We start from the raw sequence: 22372 nt of genomic DNA on the forward strand, positions 1-22372 counted from the left end.
GGTGGTGCATGCCTGTAATTCCAGCTACTCAGGAGGCTGAGGCAGGAGAATTGCTTGAACCTGGAGGCGAAGGTTGCAGTGAGCCGAGATCGCACCATGTTACTCCACCTGGGCGAAAGAGTGAAACTGTCTCAAAAAAAAAGAAAGAAAACACCCCTGGCTGCGGCCTCGGGTGTCCCTGTGTCCCCCACCCTTGGGGCGGGGCCACTCTGACATCATGCGCCATTTTGGGGAGTGTCATGACCAGGAGGGCATCTTTTGTTTTTTCTTTTAATTAAAACAAATGCTAGGCCGGGCATGGCAGCTTATGCCTGGAACCCCAGCATTTTGGGAGGCCAAGGCAGGTGGCCTTGATTGCTTGAGCCCAGAAGTTCAAGACCAGCCTGGGCAACATGGTGAGACCTGGTCTCTACAAAACAAATACAAAACTTACGTGGGTGTGGTGGCATGCACCTGTGGGGCAGGAGGATGGCTTGAGCCCAGGAGTTCCAGGCTGCAGTGAGCTGTGATTGTGCCACTGCACTCCATCCTGGGCGATACAGCAAGACTCTGTTTCAAAAGATAAAATCAAATAAAAAAAAACACTGAAGGGAAAGGGTAGAGTGCAGGCCTGGCACAGGTTTCTTTTTTTGTTTGTTTTTTGTTTTTAAGACAGTCTCGCTCTGTTGCCAGACTGGAGTGCAGTGGTGTGATCTCGGCTCACTGCAACCTCCTGTGTTCAAGTGATTCTCCTGCCTCAGCCTCCCGAATAGCTGGGATTACAGGAGCACACCACCATGCCCAACTAATTTTTGTATTTTTTTAGTAGAGATGGAGTTTCACAGTGTTGGCCAGGATGGTCTTGTTCTCTTGACCTTGTGATCCGCCTGCCTCGGCCTCCCAAGGTGCTGGGATTACAGGCGTGAGCCACTGCACCTGGCCAGATTTTTAATTTAAGAGACTTGGCACGCATTTTTCATTTGCCACTGTCTGCTTTCCATAGGCCCCCAAGCAGGGGCGATGTGTGATTGTCCATTTGTTTTCTCCTCTGCAGTTTGGCGGTCCTTGGGTAGAAGGACGGAGCGTTGAGCTTGGGTCAAACCACTGGTTTTATGGGCAGAGTCGAGTCGCCCGGAGGTGGTGACTTGGGCCACGTTCCTTGTGAGGGTTTTGTTTGGCTCATTCATTCAGCATAGGCGGGCCCCATGACCATGTGCTGGTAGTCCTATGTTCCCTCTGAAAGTGTGGCCCTGGTCCCTTGTCTCCTGGGGATTACTGGTAGGGCCAGGCCTGGCCCTGAGAGCTCTGGGTCTTGAGCCTGTTCTTCCTCACACCACCTCTCCTGGGTACGCAGGGCACAGGGCACAGGACCTCCGCCTGAGGGCCACTGTGCTCAGGCGTGGCTCACATCTCGTGGCTTCGTCTTGAGGCTGGTTCGTCTGCTTGTCTCACCACGCTTAGGCCTGAGTGTCTGAAGAAGTAATGAGCTGCAAACCTCATGACCTGGAAATCCCGCCTGTCAGAGCCCAGGCCTCAGGAGGAGGCAGCTGAGGATGTTGGGGGTGCCAGCAACTGGAGCCCGCTTCTACCTGCCTCACTCAGGCCGCTGGCCACCCCCACAGACGGTCCCAGGAGTAGCTCTGTGACCACGCGCAACTGTTCCTGCTCCATTTCCTGGAGCTGCCTCTGTCTGTCGGTGTTGTGGGGGAACCGGGTTAGGAGAGCTCGCTCCAGTGTCTGATTTTCTGGAAACTGTGCTCCTGTCTGAGTGAGCGCAGGCAGAGGTGTGCTGGGCAGGAGTGGTCTCCAGGTGGGAGGGCTTGGAGGGACGTGGGGGTTGGTGGGTTTTTTTTAAAGTTTTAATTTGTAGTTTTTATGGGTACAAGCTATGCTTATTTCTTTGTGTAGTACATTTTCCACATGGCAGTTGTGGCGGACTGAATAATGGTCCCCATAGATGTCCACATCTTAATCCCTGGAACCCATGAATAATTACTTTAAATGACAAAAGGGACTTTTTGCGGGTGGCACTGAGTGAAGGACCCTGAGCTGGGAGATGACCCTGAATGATCCGGGGAGCCCAGTGTCCTCACCATGTCCTCATGAGAGGAGGCAGGAGGGTGAGAGTCAGAGGCTGGAAGAGGCTGTGCCGTGCCTGTGGAGGTGGAGGAAGGGCCTTGAACTGAGGGAGCCTGGCACGCACTGGTGCTCTCTGGAGTAGGACGAAGCAGAGAACGTTCTGGTGCCAAGATTTTCTCTTTCCTGCCTGAGGGCCCTTTATGTACATTAGACCAGAGACAAGCGAATCCCGGTCTTGCCAGGGGAGGCATTTGGAGCTGCTCGTGGGACGTGGTGATGAGGTGCCAGGCCTCATGCCTGGAGCTTGGGCCGAGGGGCGTTCTCGTGCTGCCTCTGTGGCCAGGTTTCACTTGGGAGCCTGGCTGCATCGCGGGTTCCTCCTGGGCCATCTGACTCGGGGCTCCTCTGTCCTTGGTCCCTGCTGGGAACCGTGCTTTGGCAGCAGGAACCCAGTGAGATGGCAGCACAGGGGCCAGAGGCCAGCTGGGTCTCACTGGGGCGGCAAGGGGCTTCACCTGACGGCCAGCCCTCCCGGGACAGGGACCAGCTGGGACTCACTGGGGCAGCATAGGGCTTTGCCTGTTGCCCAGCCCTCCTGGGACAGGGACCAGTGGGAGCAAGAGAATGAGGGCCCGAGGGAGCCCCCACACTTCCTACCCACAGAGGAGGGCCTGACACTTCAAAAACAATGCACTGTCTTTTTGAATTTGTGGGGTTTTTTTTGGAGACAGGGTCTCATTCTGTCCCAGGCTGGAGTACAGTGGTGCGATCAGGGATCACTGCAGCCTTGATCTACTGGGCTCAAGGAATCCTCCTGCCTCAGCCTCCGACTAGCTGGAACTGTAGGTGTGCACCACCACGCCTGGCTGGTTTTTAAATTTTTTGTAGCGATGGGGTCTCGCATGTTGCCCAGGCTGGTCCTGAACTCCTGGCAGCAAGCGATCCCCCACCTTGGCCTCCCACAGTGCTGGGGTCACAGGCGTGAGCCCCCGCCCCCGGCCTTCTCATTTTTAAACTGGTTCTTCATCATCAGTTTCTGTGTGTGGCTGCTGAGAGCCATCACCTGGCTGTTTCTTGGGTGGCCCTTGAACCCCCACACCTGCATCCTGCCCCACCTTCAAGTTCTTCCATCCCAGACTGGACTCTGGGTCAAGGAGAGTCCTCAGATCCTGGGGACATGGGCAGTTGTGGGGCCTGGGGACATGTGGACAGGATGCCCGCTTGGCCCCAGCAGTGCCGGTGCAGGTGGGGTGGAGGCCTGATGGGGTTGGCCAGATTGTGCCCACCTGAAGCCCCCTGCCAAGCCCCTGCATCTGAAGACTGCAGAGTGAGGGCAGCAGCCCAGGAGGGTGTCCTTGGGCCGGATGTGTCAGCGATCAGGAGAGCAGCCGAGGCTGGAGCGTGCGGCCCTGCTCAGCCCAGCCGGAAGGGTCCCCTCTCACTTGTTCCTCTCTCAGGTTGCGGAGGAGCTGTCCAGGACAGCCGGAGTGGGGCTGCCCATAAGATACAGATGCTGGTCCCACGTCATGGTCACAGCAGTAGGGCTGAGGAGCCAGGCCTGGCCCACGGTGTGCAGGGTCCCTGGAACAAACAGCTGCCTTAAAAAAAGGCTTTAAGGCCAGGCGCAGTGGCTCACACCTGTAATCCCAGCACTCTGGGAGGCCAAGGTGGGCGGATCATGAGGTCAGGAGTTCGAGCCCAGCCTGACCAACATGATGAAACCCCATCTCTACTAAAAATACAAAAATTAGCCGGACGTGGTGGTGGGTGCCTGTAATCCCAGCTACTCAGGAGGCTCAGGCAGGAGAATTGCTTGAACCCGGGAGATGGACGTTGCAGTGAGCCGAGATTGTGCCACTGCACTCCAGCCTGGGTGACAAGATCGAGATTCCGTCTCAAAAACCAAAAACAAAAAGGCTTCATTGTGATACAATTTGTGAACCATACAAGTCACCCATTTGAAGCATGTTATTCAGTGGTGTGTAGTTTACTCAAAAGGCTGCTCTTGGGCCTCAAAATGAGTAGAGGGGAGAAAGGGACCCTTTTTTTGTTAGCGATTTTGAGAGCTGGGTTGGGTTAAACGACTTTCACGGTAAACTGGGGGCCAGGGTACCCAATCCTGTCTTGAACCCCGAATAAACAAGAAACCCAGGGGCGGGGCGTAGTGGCTCATGTCTTATAATCCCAGCACTTTGGGAGGCTGAGGTGAGATGATCACTAAGCCCAGGAGTTTGCCCTGGTCTCCCAGCTTCCTCTCCAGTCCCCCAGCCAGGAGCAGCTGTAGAATCTGTGGACCCAATGTGAAATGAACCCACAGGGTTCCCGTGCTAAAACGGTGAAGAATCTTCAGATGGGGTCAGCTGGGCCTTAAACTGTGTATTTAACTGAGCGGGGCCTGGGGTACCAGTGGGGGTTGCATGCCCTGGAAGGCAGCCGTGCCTGCCATCCACTTCCCACAGCCAGAGAGAGCTTTCTAGAAATTTCAGTTGGATCTTGTCTTCTTGCTCTGAACCACCCGTCGGCTTCCCCTCCAACCCCACAGGAAGGGCAGGCTCCTTCCAGCCCAGCCCCCAGGGCCCACCCTGGTCTAGCCTTGACCCCGCCGCCTCCTCTGCGTTCCCTGCCCTCCGGCCAGTCGGGCCTTAGCTCTTCCCTGGCATTGCGGGGTCCTTCCCTCTACCTGGACTTTCCTCCTGCCCTGGACCCCCCAGAACTTGCACTGCTGCGTGTTTGACCCTCACGTCCAGACGCAGCCCTGCTGCCGCCCAGACCTCTCTGGTCCCAAACCAACTTCGTTTGTCTTTTTCTGTTTTTAAAATTTATTTATTTATTTTATTTTACTTATTTTTTTGTTTTTGAGACAGAGTTTCACTCTTGTCGCCCAGACTGGAGTGCAATGGCACGATCTCAATGCAACCTCCACCTCCTGGGTTCAAGCAGTTGTCCTGCCTCAGCCTCCTGAGTAGCTGGGATTACAGGCGCCCGCCACCATGCCCAGCTAATGTTTGTATTTTTAGTAGAGACGGAGTTTCACCACGTTGGCCAGGCTGGTCTTGAACTCGTGACCTCAAGTGATCTGCCCACTTTGGCCTCCCAAAGTGCTGGGATTACAGGCGTGAGCCAGCATGCCCGACCTTATGCTTTTTTTGAGATGATCTGGCTCTGTCGCCCAGGCTGGAGTGCAGTGATGTGATCACAGCTCACTGCAGCCTCAAACTCCTGGGCTCAGTCGATCGTCCTGCTTCAGCCTCCCAGAGCACTGGGACCACAGGTGTGCGCTGCCAGGTCTGGCCTTCATTTGTCTTTGAAGCTCTTGCTCACCCCTTGGTGACGTCATTGATTAGTCAGTCTCCAGATCAGGCCCCGTTTCGTCCCAGAACGGAAACTCTGCCTGGCACGTGGTGGGGCCTGCACATTTGCTCAGTGGAGGAGGATTCTGGGGACCTCGGTTCCCGGGGCTAGCAAGTTGGCTTGGAGCTGCCCATGGGTCAGGTCACGGTGGGGCAGGCTGGAGGCAGCACAGAGTGGGCACAAGGGAGTTTTGTGGTTTTGAAATTGAGTTTGTATCATGAGCTTTACTGCTTTTGTAAAAACTTGCTAGCATGGTGCCGAGAGAAATTCAAACAATAGTTGAGAATAAAATCCCTCCGTACCCCTGCCCTAGTGTCCCCATAGGAGCTGACTGCCGCCCCCTTTCTGCAGCATTAACTATGGTCTAGAATCTTCTAGAAGGATGGGACAGGGTGGCGGGAGCAGGGCCCGAGGGTCCCAGTTGTTTGGAACTGTGCCCCGGTCACACCACGGGGCAGCCGAGGCCTCCTTTGGCCCAGCTGAGGCCTTCACAGCACCCCAAGGCCCAGAGCCCCGTGAGCAGGAGACGGAGAAAGGGGTCTCCAAGGAAGGGTGGGCCTGGCAGCAGCACTGTGAGTGGCGGCAGGTGCGGGGGTGCCACCAGGCAGAGGCCGGCAGAGGCGGAGACCGGCATGGTTGCCCTGCATCTGTTTCTGCGTGTGTGTGTTTGTGCCAGGGCTGCTAAACATGCACGGCAGGCATTGTGGCGCTCACCCCAAACCACAAGAGGAATGTGTCTCCCGTGAGCGTGAAACCCACCACCACTCCATAGTGTCGGCTCGCACCTGGCTGTTTCCCGCACCTCCCCGCCTGTCCCCAAGCCAAAAGGTCTGGGATGAAGCTGCCGTTTGCTTTGCGTGGCTGGGGATGTCTCCTTGGCCTCTCTTAGCTGAGAAGAGTGCCAGTTTCCTCTCTTCTTTTGCGAGTTCAGGAGGACATTATTCTTTCTTCTTTCCATCCTTCCTCCCTTGCTTGTTTCTCTCTCTTTTCAATTTTTTTTTTTTTTTTTTTTGAGACAGAGTGTCTCGTCACCCAGGCTGGAGTACAGTGGCGCAATCTTGATTCACTGCAACCTCTGCCTCCCGGGTTCAAGCAATTCTCTTGCCTCAGCCTCCCCAGCAGCTGGGATTACAGTCGTCCACCACCGTGCCCGGCTAATTTTCATATTTTTTAGTAGAGATGGGGTTCACGACGCTGGCCAGGCTGGTCATGAACTCCTGACCTCAGGCAATCCGCCCACCTTGGCCTCGCAAAGTGCGAGGCGTGAGCCACCGCGCTGGCCTTCTTTTTTTTTTTTTTTTTTTTTTTTTGAGACGGAGTCTCGCTCTGCCGCCCAGGCTGGAGTGCAGTGGCCGGATCTCAGCTCACTGCAAGCTCCGCCTCCCGGGTTCACACCATTCTCCTGCCTCAGCCTCCCGAGTAGTTGGGACTACGGGCGCCCGCCACCGCGCCCGGCTAGTTTTTTGTATTTTTTAGTAGAGACGGGGTTTCACCGTGTTCGCCAGGATGGTCTCGATCTCCTGACCTTGTGATCCGCCCGTCTCGGCCTCCCAAAGTGCTGGGATTACAGGCTTGAGCCACTGCGCCCGGCCCGCGCTGGCCTTCTTTATGATTGTCTTGCTAAGAGCTTTATTGGATGTAATTTGCACACTCATTTGTCCAACCCATTTAAAGTGTCCAGCTCCACGGTTTTCAATATATTCAAACACTTGTGCAACTATCATCACAGTTTGATTTTATTTTTGTTCATTTACTTTTTAGAGACAGGGTCTTGCTCTGTTGCCCAGAGGCTGGACTGCAGTGGTGCAATCATAGCTCACGGCAGCCTCGCAATCCTGGCCTCAAGCGATCCTCCTGCCTCAGCCTTTTGAGTAGCTGGCAGGCACGCAGGCGCGCACCACCATGCCTGGCTAATTTTTTATTTTAATTTTTGGTAGAGATGGGGTCTCCCTATGTTGCCTAGGCTGGTCTCGAACTCCGGGACTAGAGCACCCCTCCCACCTCAGTCCCTCAGTGCTGGGATGACAGGTGTGAGCCACCGCGCTGACCACAGTCAGTGTAGAACATTTGCCTCTCCCCACAGAGAAGCCCCGTAGCCTGGGGTGTAACACACGGCCTTTTGTGTCTGGCTTCTCTCACTATGACGTCCTCAGGGTTCATCCATGTGGCGTCTGTGTCAGAGCCTCGTTCCTTTTCATGGCTGTGTCATATTCCCCCGCACGGAGGGGCCGTGTTGTGTTGGTTCATTCTTCGTTGGTGGACCCCTGGGTCGTTTCCACCTGTGTCTGTTGGGAGTTGTGCTGCTGCAGACATGGTGTACAAGTTTCTGTGTGGACAGATGTTTTCATTTCTCTTGGGCAGATACCCAGGAGAGGAATTGCTGGGTCAAGTGTGATTTATGTATGACATTTCCAGCAACCGCCATGCTATCTTGCAGAGCGGCCGCCCCACGTCACCGTCCCGCCAGCCTGTGTTCGAGGTCCCCGATTTCTCCACATCCCCACCCACAGTGTCGCCGTCTGTCGTTCTGATTCTGGCATGCTGGTGGGTGTGAGGTAGTGGCTCATTGTGGTTCTGATTTGCATTTCCCTGGTGCTGAGTGCTGCTGGGCACCTTTTCATGTGCTTCTTGGCCATTTATCTACTTTGGAGAGCTGTCTACCCAAGTCCGTGGCCTGTTTTTTTGTTCGTTTTTGAGAAGGGTTTCGCTCCTGTTGACCAGGCTGGAAGGCTGGAGTGCAGTGGTGCGATCTTGGCTCACTGCAACCTCTGCCTCAGCCTCCCAAGTAGCTGGGATTACAGGTGCAGACCACTGCACCTGGCTGATTTTTGTATTTTTATGGAGACTGTCTCACTCTGTTGCTCATGCTGGTGTCAAACTCCTGGCCTCAAGTGATCTTCCTGCCTTGGCCTCCCAAAGTGCTAGGATTACAGGCATGAGCCACCACGCCCACCAGCCTTGGCCCATTTTTCCTGGGCTGTTGTCTTTGCCTATGAGTTGAGAGCCCCGTCTTTGCCTGTGAGTTGAGAGCCCCACTCCTTGGTGTGTCACTGTCGTGAGCGTGTCGCTGTTGCCGGGCAGCTCCTCCGGCTCCTCCAGTGTGTCTGACGCCCCCGAGTCATCCCACGTCGTCTGTCTGCCACATTCCTGGTGACCTGGAAGATCGGCTGCAGGGCGGCATTTCAGTAAATTCCTTCTTACCTGTTTAGCTGTATTGCACGTGCGTCAAGGTTATGGCGTGTGGAGATTGTGGGCCATTTTAGTTTTTCTCTTTATAATTTACCTCCTAAGCAATGTCATTTCAAAAGACACAAATGGCTGGGCGTGATGGCTCATCCCTGTAATGCCAACACTTTGGGAGGCCAAGGCGGGAGGATCACTTCAGGCCAGGTGTTTATTAGCAGCCTGGGCAACTTGGCAAGACCCTGTCTCTACAAAAACTACAAAAATTAGCCAGGTGTGGTGGTACACACCTGTGGTCCCAGCTAGTTAGGAGGCTGAGGCGGGAGGATGACTTGAGCCCAGGAAGTCGAGGCTGCAGTGAACCGTGACTGTGCCACTGCACTCTAGCCTGGGCGTCAGAGCCAGATGCTGTCTCAAAAAACAATTTTTTTTTTTTTTTTTTTTTGAGACGGAGTCTTGCTCTGTCGCCCAGGCTGGGGTGCAGTGGCCAGATCTCAGCTCACTGCAAGCTCTGTCTCCCGTGTTTACGCCATTCTCCTGCCTCAGCCTCCCGAGTAGCTGGGACTACAGGCGCCTGCCACTTCGCCTGGCTAGTTTTTTGTATTTTTTAGTAGAGACGGGATTTCACCGTGTTAGCCAGGATGGTCTCGATCTCCTGACTTCGTGATCTGCCCGTCTCGGCCTCCCAAAGTGCTGGGATTACAGGCTTGAGCTACTGCGCCCAGCCAAAAAACAAGTTTTTTAAGAAGTGCACCAGGTTGCCCCTAGGGGGCCGTGGTGGGTGAAATGCCTGAGCACCTGTGCCAAGAGCAGCTCCTGGTGTCACGGCTCCACCTTCCAGATGGAAGGACTGTCTGGGTCTCTACAACGTGGGTTTTGATGCGTAACCTGCCACGAGCTTTTATCATCCGACATTGCAGTGTGCAGCTGGCAGCTGTGGCCACACGCTTTCCAGATGGGCTCCCACAACCCCGCGAGGTGTAGGGAGCCCCCCGTTTTATTATTTATTTGTCTATTTTTTGAGACAGGATCTCTGTCACCCAGACCGGAGTGCAGTGGCGCAATCACAGCTCACTGAAGCCTCGACCTCCCGGGCTAGAGTGACCCCCCTGCCTCTACCTCCCGTGCAGCTGGGACCACAGGTGTGCACCACCATGCCTAGCGCTTTCCTGTTGTACAGAGCACGAGTTTGAGGCGTCCCTTGGGCCGCCCAGCCCTGCCCCAGGCCCTGTCCTTCCTGGGCCCAGCTGGTCTGGGGGACACAAGACTGTGGCAGGCCCCATACTGGTCACCCTGTGGCCAGGCCTGTGGGGCAGGTGGACTTAGATGACCTGGCGATCAGAGCCTGCAGAGAGGGATGGGCCAGCCCCCCACAGGACTCTTGCTTGAGGGCTTCCTGGGAGCTGATGGCCCTTGCAGTGGGTTACGGGGAGGCAGGAAGAGGCCATGTGTGCGCTGGCCTGCGGAGCGGCAGCCAGGGACGAGGGCTGCTGGGTGCACATGGGTCCCAGAGCCTCCACCAGCTGCCAAAGCACAGGGGGAGACTCACGCTGTCATGGCAGTGCCCTGGCATAGCATGCAGCCCAGCTGTGTTCCGTGTAGCCTAGGCCCACAACCACCCCTCGTGGGCCTCTGTGCCCTCCTCAGTCAGCTCGGTCAGCCGTGGCACCACCTGTGATGCACAGAGCAGGGCCAGGGACCCAGTAAGTGCTGATGTGGGGACCCCTGCAGCCACCACCGCGCCTGGACGTGGGGACCCCTGCGGCCACCACCGCGCCTGGACGTGGGGACCCCTGCGGCCACCACCGCGCCTGGACGTGGGGACCCCTGCGGCCACCACCGCGCCTGGACGTGGGGACCCCTGCGGCCACCACCGCGCCTGGACGTGGGGACCCCTGCGGCCACCACCGCGTCTGGGCACCGTTGGTGGCAGATCCAGGGATGGCCTCAGGCCTTTTGCCTGGCCTCTAAGGGCTGGGGACCAGTGGGAGGCCCGAGGTGACCGCGTTCTGCCGCCCAGTCCTCCCAGAGGACCACCCTAACCACTGGCTACTGGCCCTTCGTGGCCACTGGCCCAGCTCAGGCCGGCATCGAGGGTCCCACAGTGGTCCAGCTGCAGCCTCTGCTCCCTCTGAGCTGGTGGCTCCCTGGGGACAGTGCGCAGGCCCTGGGTGAATACTGCATGGCCACGTCCAGGTGAGAGCGGGAGGTCAGGTGCGGCGTAGGGGGGCATCCGGGCGCCTGTGGGGCTGGCGGGGTCTCAGGTGAGGATTAGGTACTGCGCCCTGGCTGTGGGCGAGGGGCCTGCTGGGACAGTGTAGTGGCCTGGGAGGCCCCGCACAGTCAGAGGCTGGTCTCTGGGCACAGGCAACTCTGGTGACTGTGGCAGACGCCTTGCCTTTATAGACACTGTGACTGTCTGCATTCCTAGGCTGCGTGTGGTCACATGCCATCCACGGTGCACTCGGGGCCTCCTGTGCAGACACTGGCCTTGCAGCTGCCCCATGGGAGAAGCCATGAGGACTCTGCACAGTGGTGGTGGGCAGGGCCTCAGCCCACGTGGGCTTGGAGCTGTGGGGTTTTGTCAAACCCAGTGAGGGTCTCAGCCACAGCCCAGCCGGGGGTGTGACGTCAGGGCTGGGGCTCAGCGCTGGGTATAAGCCGTGTGTGCTGCAGGTGGGGTATGGGGTGGACCCAAGGCAGTAGGGGGAGGCCAGGGGGCACCCCCAGCTTTGCTTTTGCCTGGATGGAGGGTTCTGGATGCCGGTGCAAGCCTAGCTGGGGCCTCCCTGCCGTCCTGAGTGGATTTCTGGGTGCATGCTGCCCTCTAGTGCCCGCGGTGGGGGCGCCTTCAGGAGCGGGTGGCTGCGCCGTGGTGGCTGGGAGCCCTGCTCCCGCAACTGCCTGGGCAACTCCCTGCCTTGCTTCCTCATGCTCTAGGTCACTTTGGGGGTCACAGGGTGGGGAGGTGGAGTTTGTTATTTTTTTCTAAGTTTTTGGGTTTGTGTGGACTAAGTTCCTCATTTCCAAATCCTAGAGGAATTCTGTCGTCTTTCTGCCTTTGGAGACTTTAACCTGCCAAGGAGGACCCTTCCGCAGAGTCTATGATTGAAGTCCCTTCCTGGTGGGCTACCTGATGGGCTACCAGTTCCCACCCCGCAACACCTGGGGCCAGAGGGAGCTGCTGCCACCCGCAGCCTCCTTGGAGAGGACAGTCTGACTCTGGCGTTTGTTTCCAGGCGGGTGCTGGCGGTGGATCACTTGGCCTGGAGACTCAGCTGCGACCCCCGTTCTGTACAGGGCTGGTGGGCTGCGACCCCCGTTCTGTACAGGGCTGGTGGGCTGCGACCCCCGTTCTGTACAGGGCTGGTGGGCTGCGACCCCCGTTCTGTACAGGGCTGGTGGGCTGCGACCCCCGTTCTGTACAGGGCTGGTGGGCTGTGACCCCCGTTCTGTACAGGGCTGGTGGGCTGCGACCCCCGTTCTGTACAGGGCTGGTGGGCTGCGATCCCTGTTCTGTATAGGGCTGGTGGGCTGGTTGATGGCCCGCGTGACTCTAGGCAGCTGTGGTGGCAGGAAATGAGCCGTCCCGGGTGGGCCCGCTGCTCTCCTGGGCTGGGGTTCCTGCCGGGCCTGAGTTCCACTGGCAGCAGCAGCCAGCCCACCGTGACCCACAGGCCTGCTCCGAGGGGTGGGGCCGCCAGCCCTTCAGCGTGTGACCCTCGCCCGCGGCCTCCCACACCTTCCACAACCCGCAGGTACCTGCCGCAGTCTCTCGTGCGAATCTGGCTCAGGGCAGAGAGACCGATGTGCAGCGGACGCTGACACACCTGGGGCGTCCCTGACACGTAAGCCTTCCTCTCCGAGGCACTGCTTAAAATGAGCGCGCTGGCTCCCGGTGTCGCCTCGGCCTTCCTCTCCGAGGCACTGCTTAAAATGAGCGCGCTGGCTCCCGGTGTCGCCTCGGCCTTAGAAACTGGGGCGCCTCTGCTTCTCGTTAGCTGCAGCCCTCGTGCCTTTTGTGCTCGGCAGAGTGACGGGGCCGCTCGTAGTTTTCTCTCCTGCCCTCGCTCAGCCGTGAGGGCCTGGCCGCCTTTGTCCTCTTGGCGGCCGCGGTATTTTTAGCACGCTCCGTTCTGAGGGAGGACGGGCTCCAAAGGCCGGGCGTGGCGGCACCGCTGGTTCACCCTCTCTCGTCTTCCTCCACAGGTGTGCTTCCCGCACAGCTGCAGCCATGGGGTCTGAGGACCACGGCGCCCAGAACCCCAGCTGTAAAATCATGACGTTTCGCCCAACCATGGAAGAATTTAAAGACTTCAACAAATACGTGGCCTACATAGAGTCGCAGGGAGCCCACCGGGCGGGCCTGGCCAAGGTGGGTGACGTCCTGGCCCCAGCGCAGCCCTCCATCCGCCTGCGCTGCGGGCCTGCGGACATCCTGGGTCCCAGCTCAGCCGGCCCCACTGGCGAGGCCCGTGCATGTGGAATATGTTTCGGGGCCACTCCAGGCTCGTTTACCAGCACCTGTTTGTGGAGTTCCAAGTGTGCCAGGCACCATTCTAGGCACTGGAGTTGAGAAGCGGCCGATGCAGGCCCTGGCCCCAGGGAGCTGGCAGGTGGTGGTAGGGACACAGCCACACTGCAGTGAAGTCCAGGGGCTGTGGGGCTCCAGGTTGTTCTGGCTGTGAGCTGACATCTCACTGAGGGATGTCAGGAGTCTAGGAAGCCTTCCAGGGGCGTTCGGTGCCCGGGAAGCCCTTACTTTCCTTGTCAAACAATTTTTTTTTTTTTATTTTTAAGCTGGGTACGGTGGTGCATGCCTGTGGTCCCAGCTATTTGGGAGGGTGAGGCAGGAGGATTGCTTGAGCCCAGGAATTAGAGGCTGCAATGAGCTATGACCGTGCTACTGCACTCCTGCCTGGGCAGCAGAGCAAAACCCTGTCTCAAAAACAAAATCAGGCCGGGCGCGGTGGCTCAAGCCTGTAATCCCAGCACTTTGGGAGGCCGAGAGGGGCGGATCACGAGGTCAGGAAATCGAGACCATCCTGGCGAACACGGTGAAACCCCGTCTCTACTAAAAAATACAAAAAACTAGCCGGGCGAGGTGGCGGGCGCCTGTAGTCCCAGCTACTCAGGAGGCTGAGGCAGGAGAATGGTGGGAACCCGGGAGGCGGAGCTTGCAGTGAGCCGAGATCGCGCCACTGCACTCCAGCCTGGGCGACAGAGCGAGACTCCGTCTCAAAAAAAAAAAAAAAAAAAAAAAAAAACGAAATCAGACCAAACCAAAAACAGTCTTTTTGAGATGGCAGTGGCTTTGTCAGCAAAGTTCAAACGGTGCAATGGCGCAGGTGGAGAGTGACCTCCTCCCTGTCCCAACCCAGTCACCCGCCCTATCCCTGGAAGCGGTGCTGTTACTGGTTCTTCTCTCTCTCTCCTGGTGTATTGTGCACGTGTGTTTGTGTGTGCGTGTATGTGAATACAGACAGCAGATCCCCAAACCCCATGTGCTAAGTATCTACAGTACCATGCTGCTCGACTGGGCATGGTGACCCAGGCCTGTAATCCCAGCATTTCGGGAGGCCGAGGCAGGAGGATTGCTTGAGGCCAGGAGTTTGAGACTAACCTGGGCAACACAGTGAGATCCCATCTCTACTAAAAATACAAAAATGAGCCTGGTGTGTGTGGTGTTGGTACATGCCTGTGGTCCCAGCTACTCGGGAGGCTGAGGTGGGAGGATCACTTGAGTCAGGGAGGTTGAGGCTGCAGTGAGCTGAGACTGCGCCACTGCACTCCAGCCTGGACAACAGAGCAAGATCCTGTGTCACAAAACAAACTTAAAAGTCCATGCTGCACGTTTCACGGCTCCAAAGGTGGCTGCCGTGGTCCGTGAGTCTCTGTTCTGATGTGAGCCTGTTCGAGCAGTGCTCACCCCTCAGTGTGGAAGATGAATCATCTTTGCATTTTGAATTCTTCCAGTTGCTTTGCCATTTGACTATCACTGTTCTTCCTCAGCTGGGCCAGGGATCGGCGGGCACTCTCTACACACAGCCAGAGAGGGAATGCCTAGGCTCTGTGAGCGACCGAGCAGCCAGACACCGTGTGAATGAAAGTGCACAGCCCCGTGCTGGCACAACTTTATTCCTGGATGCTGAAGTGCAAACGCATGTTGTTTTCACGTGTTCTGAAATCATCTTTCCCCCCACCCTCCCTCCCCCAGCAAAAAAAGCCTTCTTAAAGGCTATATAGAAGCAGGAAGGGGCTGATTTGGCCCGAGGGCCGCAGTTTGCTGCGCGCTGAGGCCGCCTGCCTCTTTGGGCCTCCTCCGCCCTGCCCCGCCCTCCACTCCCTGGTTGTGGTGGGTTTGTCATTAGCCTTCGTCTCTCCTAGTGATCCTTCAGTATCGGACTCACGTTGTTATTTCTTCGTCTGTGAGCCGGAGAGTGAGGGACACAGCCTCACACCGTCTTCTCTTCCCCACAAGATGGATGTTTTTTCTGTTTTGAGATGGGGTCTGGCTCTGTCTCCCAGGCTGGGGTGCTGGGGTGCAGTGGTGCGATCACAGCTCACTACAGCCTTGACCTCCTGGGCTCAAGCAATCCTCCAGCCTCAGCTTCCTGAGTATCTGGGACCACAGGTGTGTGCCACCAAGCTGGATTTTTGCCTGTAACACACAGTGACGATATGGGAATGACAGCACCTCTGTGTCCGGGTCAGAGTGGTGGGGCCTGCTCCCGTCCCGGCTTCAGTTCTGTCTTTAAAAGGCTTTGGTCCTCCTGTCTGATCTCAGACTGTCTTCTCTGGCCCTCTAGGCCACAGGCTGCTGTCCCAGGAAGGGCCCAGGTGCTCCTCCTCCTCCTCTCCCTGGTGTCCTTAGGGCAGGTGGGACAGGCGTGGCCTCCCTTTATCCTGGCATCACATCTGCCTCTGTCTCCTGCCCTTGACCTACTTCCATATTTCCCAGGATGCAGCAGCCCTTTCTGGCTTGGGATTCAGGGCGTCTGATGTCAGGAAGTTGTGGGGAATCAGCATCTCAGACCGCCCTGTGCTCTTTTCCGAGGCACCTTTAAATGCCCACCTGTCACTTCTTTCTCGTCCCTTACCTCCCACCTGGCTCCGTGGCCCCAGCGTTTCCAGCTCTCTCTGTCTTCCATGTGGCGGCCTTGGGTGCAGCCTGGGTTCCCGGGTGGCCTGTCCTCCCCCGCGCCAGCACCTCTGCTTTGTCCCTTCCTCTCTGCCTCCTTGGCTGCTGCCTGTTTGAGCCTTGATGTCGCTGCTTCAGGCTTCTGCACCCCACCAGGCCAGTTCCTCCAGAGACTCTCAGCTCCAGCGTCTTAGGCCAATGTGGGGAGTGTGGTTGCCCTGCCTTGTGTTCTGCATGTTCCTTCCCTTGCCTCTCGTGTGCTGCTTTCCTTGCACCGATGCAGAGAATCCTTTCTCAAACCTGTGGAGGGGGCTGGGTGGTAGGGGGCTGTCTGGGTCCCATGCTATGGAGGGGACGTGTGTGCACGTGTTGGTGTGACTGTGTGTGTGTGCACAGGAGACTGAGAGGGGGGAGGCGGCTCTCACACAGCCCAGAGAGCTTGGCAGCTGCAGAGTCACGTTGGCACCCGCATGTGGCACACGCACACCCCCTTCTGCAGCTCTTTGGGGACAGATGGGCTCAGGGAAGCATCTGCTTTGGCCCTGGGCAGCCCTGCATCTTCCAAATGGGGGGCCCTTGGCTCGGGGCTGCCAGCCTGTTTGGAGAAGGAGCACAGTGCCCTGCTGGTTCTGAGCAAGCTGTGGGGGTGTCGGGGTCCCCCTCTCACCCTGATCTCCCTGCCTTGACCACAGTGTGTGTGTGTGTGCGTGCATGTATGTGTGTGTGGGGGGCGCCTGGGAGTTTCCTGGTTCCATCAGAATTGTGTTTGGTTATACATCCCCCTGCCCCCAGCAGAGATCCGCAGGCCCGATGGAGCTGGGTCGGGGTAGGAGCTTCGGGCTCAGCCCTGAGAGGGCCCTGGTGCTGTCGGTGCCCTGGGTGTGGGGAGCCCCTCACTGGAGTTGCTAGGGCCTCCACATGGGGTGTCCCCGGCCACTCGGGAAGCACTGAGGTGAGAGGAGCCCTGGGAGGCCCTGTTGGGGGTCCTGTTGGGAGGGGTGGGAGCTTCCGGTGCCCCGCCACCCCACCAGCTGCCTCCCAGACGGGTGCCAGCAGGGGAGGCCCTGGCCGCCCTCAGCTCTACTGCCTGCCAGCATCTGCCTCTCTCACTGTTGGCATGTGGCCGGTCGCCTTCCTGGCCTCAGCTGAATCTGGCCCCCCCAGGAGCCCGTGTGAGGCACTTCCGGGGGCCGCCTGCAGCCTGGGAGGTCTGAGTGTGGCAGTGGAAATGTCCTGAGCGGCTTTCAGTGCCTTCTTTTCAGCCTTCTGCGCCTGGAGCCCTCCTTCTGGATTTGCGTCTCGGCAGAATGTGGGATGTCACTTCTGTCCTCTTCCGCCCCGCGGGATTTTCCTAGAGCCTTCGGGTTTGAGCCCAGCTGGAAGTGGCCCTCGTTCACGCCGCCTGTCAGCACCTGCCTGGGCTGTGTCACCTAGCGTGTGGCTCCGTGTGTGTGGCGCAGACGCCGTGGGGGCGTTTGGAGCCTCCTGCGTGGCTCCCAGATGTCTTTACTACACAGTGCCCGCTGTGGAGGGGACAGACGAGCAAAGTAGCCCGAGGCTCTCTCCAGAGCAGAGGAATCGGGAGCAAAGTGTTTTGTTCATTTAGCAGACTGGGATCATGGGTGCGTTTCCTCCAATAGCGTTGAAGAGGCCAGTTCACGGCTTCCCCTCGGCCAGCAGCTTTGGCGTGGTTTTGGAGCCGAGCCAGGTTCGTGGAAGCCTCCTGCAGAAGCAGACTGGGGCTTCCTGGAGACGGGGGAGCAGCGCCTGTGTGAATGAGAGCAGCGCTGGCCCGTGGCGTCTCAGACCATACCGCTCAGTTCTCTGCAGGAACATCTCGTGTCTGGGACACAGGCCCTTTTGTTTCTGTTTCTCGCCTTTCCACTCCTGAATGTCTTAGTGTCTCGCTGACTCTTCAGCTGCTCCCATGAAATCTAAGAGAACAGCAGCCCTGCAGCTGCCCCAGCACCCTGCCGTCACACAGCCTGTGCCAGGGACAGGTGCCCCAGCCGCCTATTGCACTGTGGCCACACTGGACATGGAAGGGGTGGAGAGTCTCAGAGAGAGCCGGCGCTAACCTGGACCATCCTTTCCTTGGGACCGGCCTCGTCTCGGTTTAACTCTAAATTAGCGCTTCTCTTCGCTTGGCACTGTGGACTTGGGGCTGCATTGTTCTCCGGGGTGGGGCCATCCTGGGCACTGGCAGGGTGCTGAGCAGCTTCCTTGGCCTCCACTTACCTCATGCCAGGAGCACCCCCAGTCGTGACAGCCACAGATGTCCCCAGACATGGCCAGGTGTCCCCCGGGGAATAAGACCCCCCCCTCAGTTGAGAGCCACCTGCTCGCTGCGGCTGCGCTGCTGCTGCTGTTACTGCTTTTGCTAAAGAAACCTGCGCATGCCGGCCACGGAGGCAGCACCTTCCTGTCGTTAACAGGCACCTGGAGGATAAGTGTTTTCGTTGCCAAGCAAAACAGTTTCTTCACTGATGTGATTGCTGGGTCCTTGGGGACAGTAAATGGATTTCAGCCATTCTGGAAGCTACCAGCAACGTGGGCCTCAACATACAGCTCTTCCCTCGGTGGCCCTGAGCATGGAGGGGCGGCTTCCCAGATTCCTGGCACATGAGCTGAAGTGGGTGGGTTAGTTCCTTTTCCCTGTGCAGTGAGTGGCCTGGTCGACCCCTGGAAGGAGGCATGGGGCCTACAGTGCCCACCCCAGGACTGGGTGTGGCAGCCCCGGAGTGCCTGCGGGGCCTGCACAGAAGGGTGCCTGGTGCCCACAAGGCCCGTGGTGCCCACCAGCAGTCTGGAATCTGGTCTTGTCAGCCCATAGGCTCACCCCCACCAGAGGAGGGAACATGAGGCTGGGGACAAGGCCAGGAGCCCAGGGTTAGGCGTGTACCCCCGGATAGCCCTGGTCCCTCAGCTCCTGAATGGGGTGAAGCCACCGGGTTCTGGCTGCCACGCCGCCTCTGACGGGTGCTGGTCCTTGTCCTCCTCTGCTGTCCTCTCTGCAAGTCCCAGTGTCTGAGGTGGCCTGGGGCTTCTCTGGGGTGGTGGAAGTTCACACAGCCTCCAGGCTAGAGGTCTTGGGCCATAGTCTGCCCGCCCACCCCAGGGTGCCCTGGGCTGTGTTGTGGATTGCTGTGTGCCTCAGTTTCCTCAGCGGTCAGATGGGAGCTCTGCCATTCCTCCCATCCTGGGGATGGGTGCGCTGGGCCCCAGCACACTCTGCACAGTGCCCAGCTCCACATAGCTCCTGTCCTGCCCCATGGCCCCTGCCCCCGTCCCACGTGGTGCTGTCACCCTCCCCGCGCCTGTGCTTCCTGTTGGCCACTCCAGGCGGGGCGGAGGCCCATGGGGGCGGGATCTGTTTCCCAGTGATTCCTAATTCCTAGAACTTGGGTTGCCCCATAGTGGGTCTCAACCAAGGGGAGCCACTGGAGCGAGTGTCTGGGCTCCAAGCCCTGGTCTCCAGCTGCATGTGGCCCCGGTGGCCTCTTGGTGGCCAGTGGGTGCCGTTCTCATTTCCTGCTGCCAGAGGGCATGATGAGCTGCAGTGCTTATAACCAAGCATGAAGATTCCCGTTTTAGAAAATGCCTTGCCAGGGCGCAGCGGCTGACACCTGTAATCCCAGCACTTTGGGAGGCTGAGATGGGAGGATCAGTTGAGGCCAGGAGTTCGAGACCAATCTGTGCAACAAAATGAGACTCTATCTCTAGAGAAAATGAAAGCATTTTTTAAAAATTAGCTGAGTGTGGTGGTGCAAGTCTGTGGTCCCAGGTACTCAGGAGACTGAGGTGGGAGGATTGCTTGAGTCCAGGAGTTGGAGGCTGCAGTGAGCTATGGTTGTGCTACTGCCCTCCAGCCTGAGTGACAGAGCAAGACCCTGTCTCAAAAACAACAACACTAAATGCCCCCAGATACGAGTCTCTGAGCCTCGAGATGCCGGAACACACACACCCAGTCCCAGCTATGTTTGCTGAGTCTAATCCTGCATACACGTGTCGGGGGGGTGCTATACCCAGCTTCCCAGGCCTTGGGGATGGCTCTGCCCTAGCAGGTGAAGCCCTTGTTGGCTGCAGAGTCTCCTGGGGAGTTTGATAAGGCAACGGGGGTTTCTTGATGCCCCAGGGGATGTCCCGAGGTGCAGATCTGGGGGTGCCGGTCTCTGGGGAGCCGGTGGCACAGTCTGCTCTCTGACCCTGCCCTGAGGCTCTGAGGGAGCCGCTGACTCCCATCTTGGTCTTGCAGATCATCCCCCCGAAGGAGTGGAAGCCGCGGCAGACGTATGACGACATAGACGACGTGGTGATCCCGGCGCCCATCCAGCAGGTGGTGACGGGCCAGTCGGGCCTTTTCACGCAGTACAACATCCAGAAGAAAGCCATGACAGTGGGCGAGTACCGCCGCCTGGCCAACAGCGAGAAGTACGTGGGGCAGGTGGGGCGGACCTGACCCCCGTCCCCAGGGCCACACCTGCTCATGGGGGCCCTGGGGGCAGATAAGGTGCAGCACATGCAGCCCCAACAGCATGGCCGGCCTGCTCTGTGTGCCCTGTGTGGGCTGTGGCAACCCCTGTTCCCAGTGTGGATCCGGACCCTCTCCCCGCCTGGGCTGACCCATGCCGCCCTCGCCTCAGCTTCCCAGGGCTCACCAGTGCATGTCGGGTGGTGCCCTGGCCTGGGACCGCGTCCTCCACACCCTCCTGTGACGCCTGGGCTGGTGGCCCCTCCTCAGAGAGGGCTCCCTGGCTCCACGCGGGCACATGCACAGGCACACACGAGGGCACCTGTAGACACGCATAGGTACACAGAGCACATGCATGTCCATGCGCAGGCACACACAGGTACACATGGCACACACACGTTTCTACACAGGCACACACGGGTACATGTGGGCACGTGCACTGGACACAGGCACATCCATGTGGGCACATCTATGGGCATGTACCCAGGTACACATGGCACCTGCGTGTACTGGCAGCGTTCCAAATACGGCTCCCCGATTCAACAGGCGCAGCCATGCAGCCTCCGTGCTCCGCAGGCCCATCCCGTCGCCATGCCCTCCTCCCCGTCGCCATGCCCTCCTCCCCGTCGCCATGCCCTCCTCCCCGTCGCCATGCCCTCCTCCCCGTCGCCATGCCCTCCTCCCCGTCTGTGGCCTCCACCCTGTGGCTCTCTGAGGTTCGCGTGCCTTGTGGCTCTGGCATCAGAGCGGAGCCTGGTCTGTCCTGCTCACCCGGCCTTCCCAGCCCCCTAGTCTGTCGTCTGAGCTTGGTCTTTGCCACACAGGGATAAGAAGAGCCACCCAGGACCTCTTTCCCCTGCCCACTCCCCCTGGCTTGTGTTCTGATGTGGGCGCCCCGGGCCAGGATAACGGAGGACGGGTACATGGGTTTGGGCCACTTGCTCGCCCGTGGAAATGCTCTCTCTTGCTCTCTCCCACCCGTGAGCAGGTTACGTGGCACCCTAGGCGGGGGCACAGGCAGTCTGAGCCAAGCCCCTCCTACCTCTTTCATGGGTGTCCCGGGTTCCTGGTGGCTGAGGATGGGCTGTGTGGCACCCAGGCCCCACCCTGAGCTGGTTTTGGGGTGTTTGTTCACCAGGTACTGTACCCCACGGCACCAGGACTTTGACGACCTTGAACGCAAATACTGGAAGAATCTCACCTTTGTCTCCCCGATCTATGGGGCTGATATCAGCGGCTCTTTGTACGATGACGTAAGTACGAGTTCCCGGGGAAGAACAGGGACCAGCTTCCTCGTGGGTGGTGGTGGGAGGGCCCTGAACAAGACTCTGTCTTGGCAGATGAAGCTTCTAGGCGGGCAAGGTTAACTCCCTTGCCCAGGTTCTGGCTGCGGGCCTCGTCCTTCAGGGAAGAAAGAGGAATCCAGGCTTTCTCTGATTTTTGCAGGGCCCCTCCTGCCACACCCCGCAGTCCCCACCCTGAGCTCACCCTGGCCCTGCCTCTAGCCTCAGCAGCTGGCCCATAGCGTGGTACAAACACGTGTACTTTTCCAGTCCCTGCCGCTCGTCTTCCTGGTACTGTGGAGCCTTGAGTCTTCAGCCCGCCAGGCCACCTGCTGGATTCAGCTCCAGCCTGGTCCCTGCCTTGGGCTCAGGGCCCGGAGACACTGGGGTGAGGGGATCCCGTCTCCCATCTGGAGCCTGGCCTGCCGAAGTGTCCCCTTGTCCACACAGGCTGGACTCTCCATGAGAGCAGCTGGCGGGCATCCCCAGAGTCCCGGTCTCAGCCGTAAGGCCCCCCAGGCCCTGCTGGACGCCGGAAGTGGGCCTGCACGTGGGCCTGCGTGGCGGGTGTGTGTGGAACAGGATCAGGAAGCTGTGACTGCCCTGAGGCCACGGCCAGCCTTGGTCCTGCCCTGCTTAGTGGACCCTGTCTGCTCTGTGGCCTGCAGGGGACTGGCTTTGCTCTCTGAGCTGAGGGTGCTGGTTTATCGCACAGAGGAGTCTGTTCAGGCTGGAAGTGAGCCCACCGTAGAGAGCCTGAGGGAGACGCCCCAACACGGAGCCAGCCACAAGCCAGCTTTGCTTCCCACTCCGCCAGAAGCAAGCATGAGACCAGAGTATTTCGAATTTAGGACAAAATATTTGCCTATACATACTGGGATATCT

The 22372-nt window shown here is 58.5% G+C and overlaps 1 protein-coding gene across 11 annotated transcripts in view; it reads left to right on the plus strand.

Moving 5' to 3' along the window:
- KDM4B (lysine demethylase 4B) overlaps positions 1–22372 on the plus strand; it is a 185391-nt gene that overhangs the window by 52679 nt on the left and 110340 nt on the right. For 8 of the 11 annotated variants that reach the window (XR_012428267.1, XR_012428269.1, XR_012428268.1 and 5 more), the window contains exons 3-5: positions 12802–12967; positions 19989–20164; positions 21343–21457. Coding sequence is in view for 7 of the 11 variants with exons in the window: in XM_065535027.2 (XP_065391099.1) it covers positions 12827–12967; positions 19989–20164; positions 21343–21457 (432 nt within the window). In the remaining 4 variants the exon portion in view is untranslated. The remainder of the gene's footprint in view (positions 1–12801; positions 12968–19988; positions 20165–21342; positions 21458–22372) is intronic. The other 3 variants (XM_074025438.1, XM_074025439.1, XM_074025440.1) reach the window with 1 other exon arrangement.

This window comes from Macaca fascicularis, chromosome 19, assembly GCF_037993035.2.
Source record: "Macaca fascicularis isolate 582-1 chromosome 19, T2T-MFA8v1.1".
Lineage (NCBI taxonomy): Eukaryota > Metazoa > Chordata > Mammalia > Primates > Cercopithecidae > Macaca > Macaca fascicularis.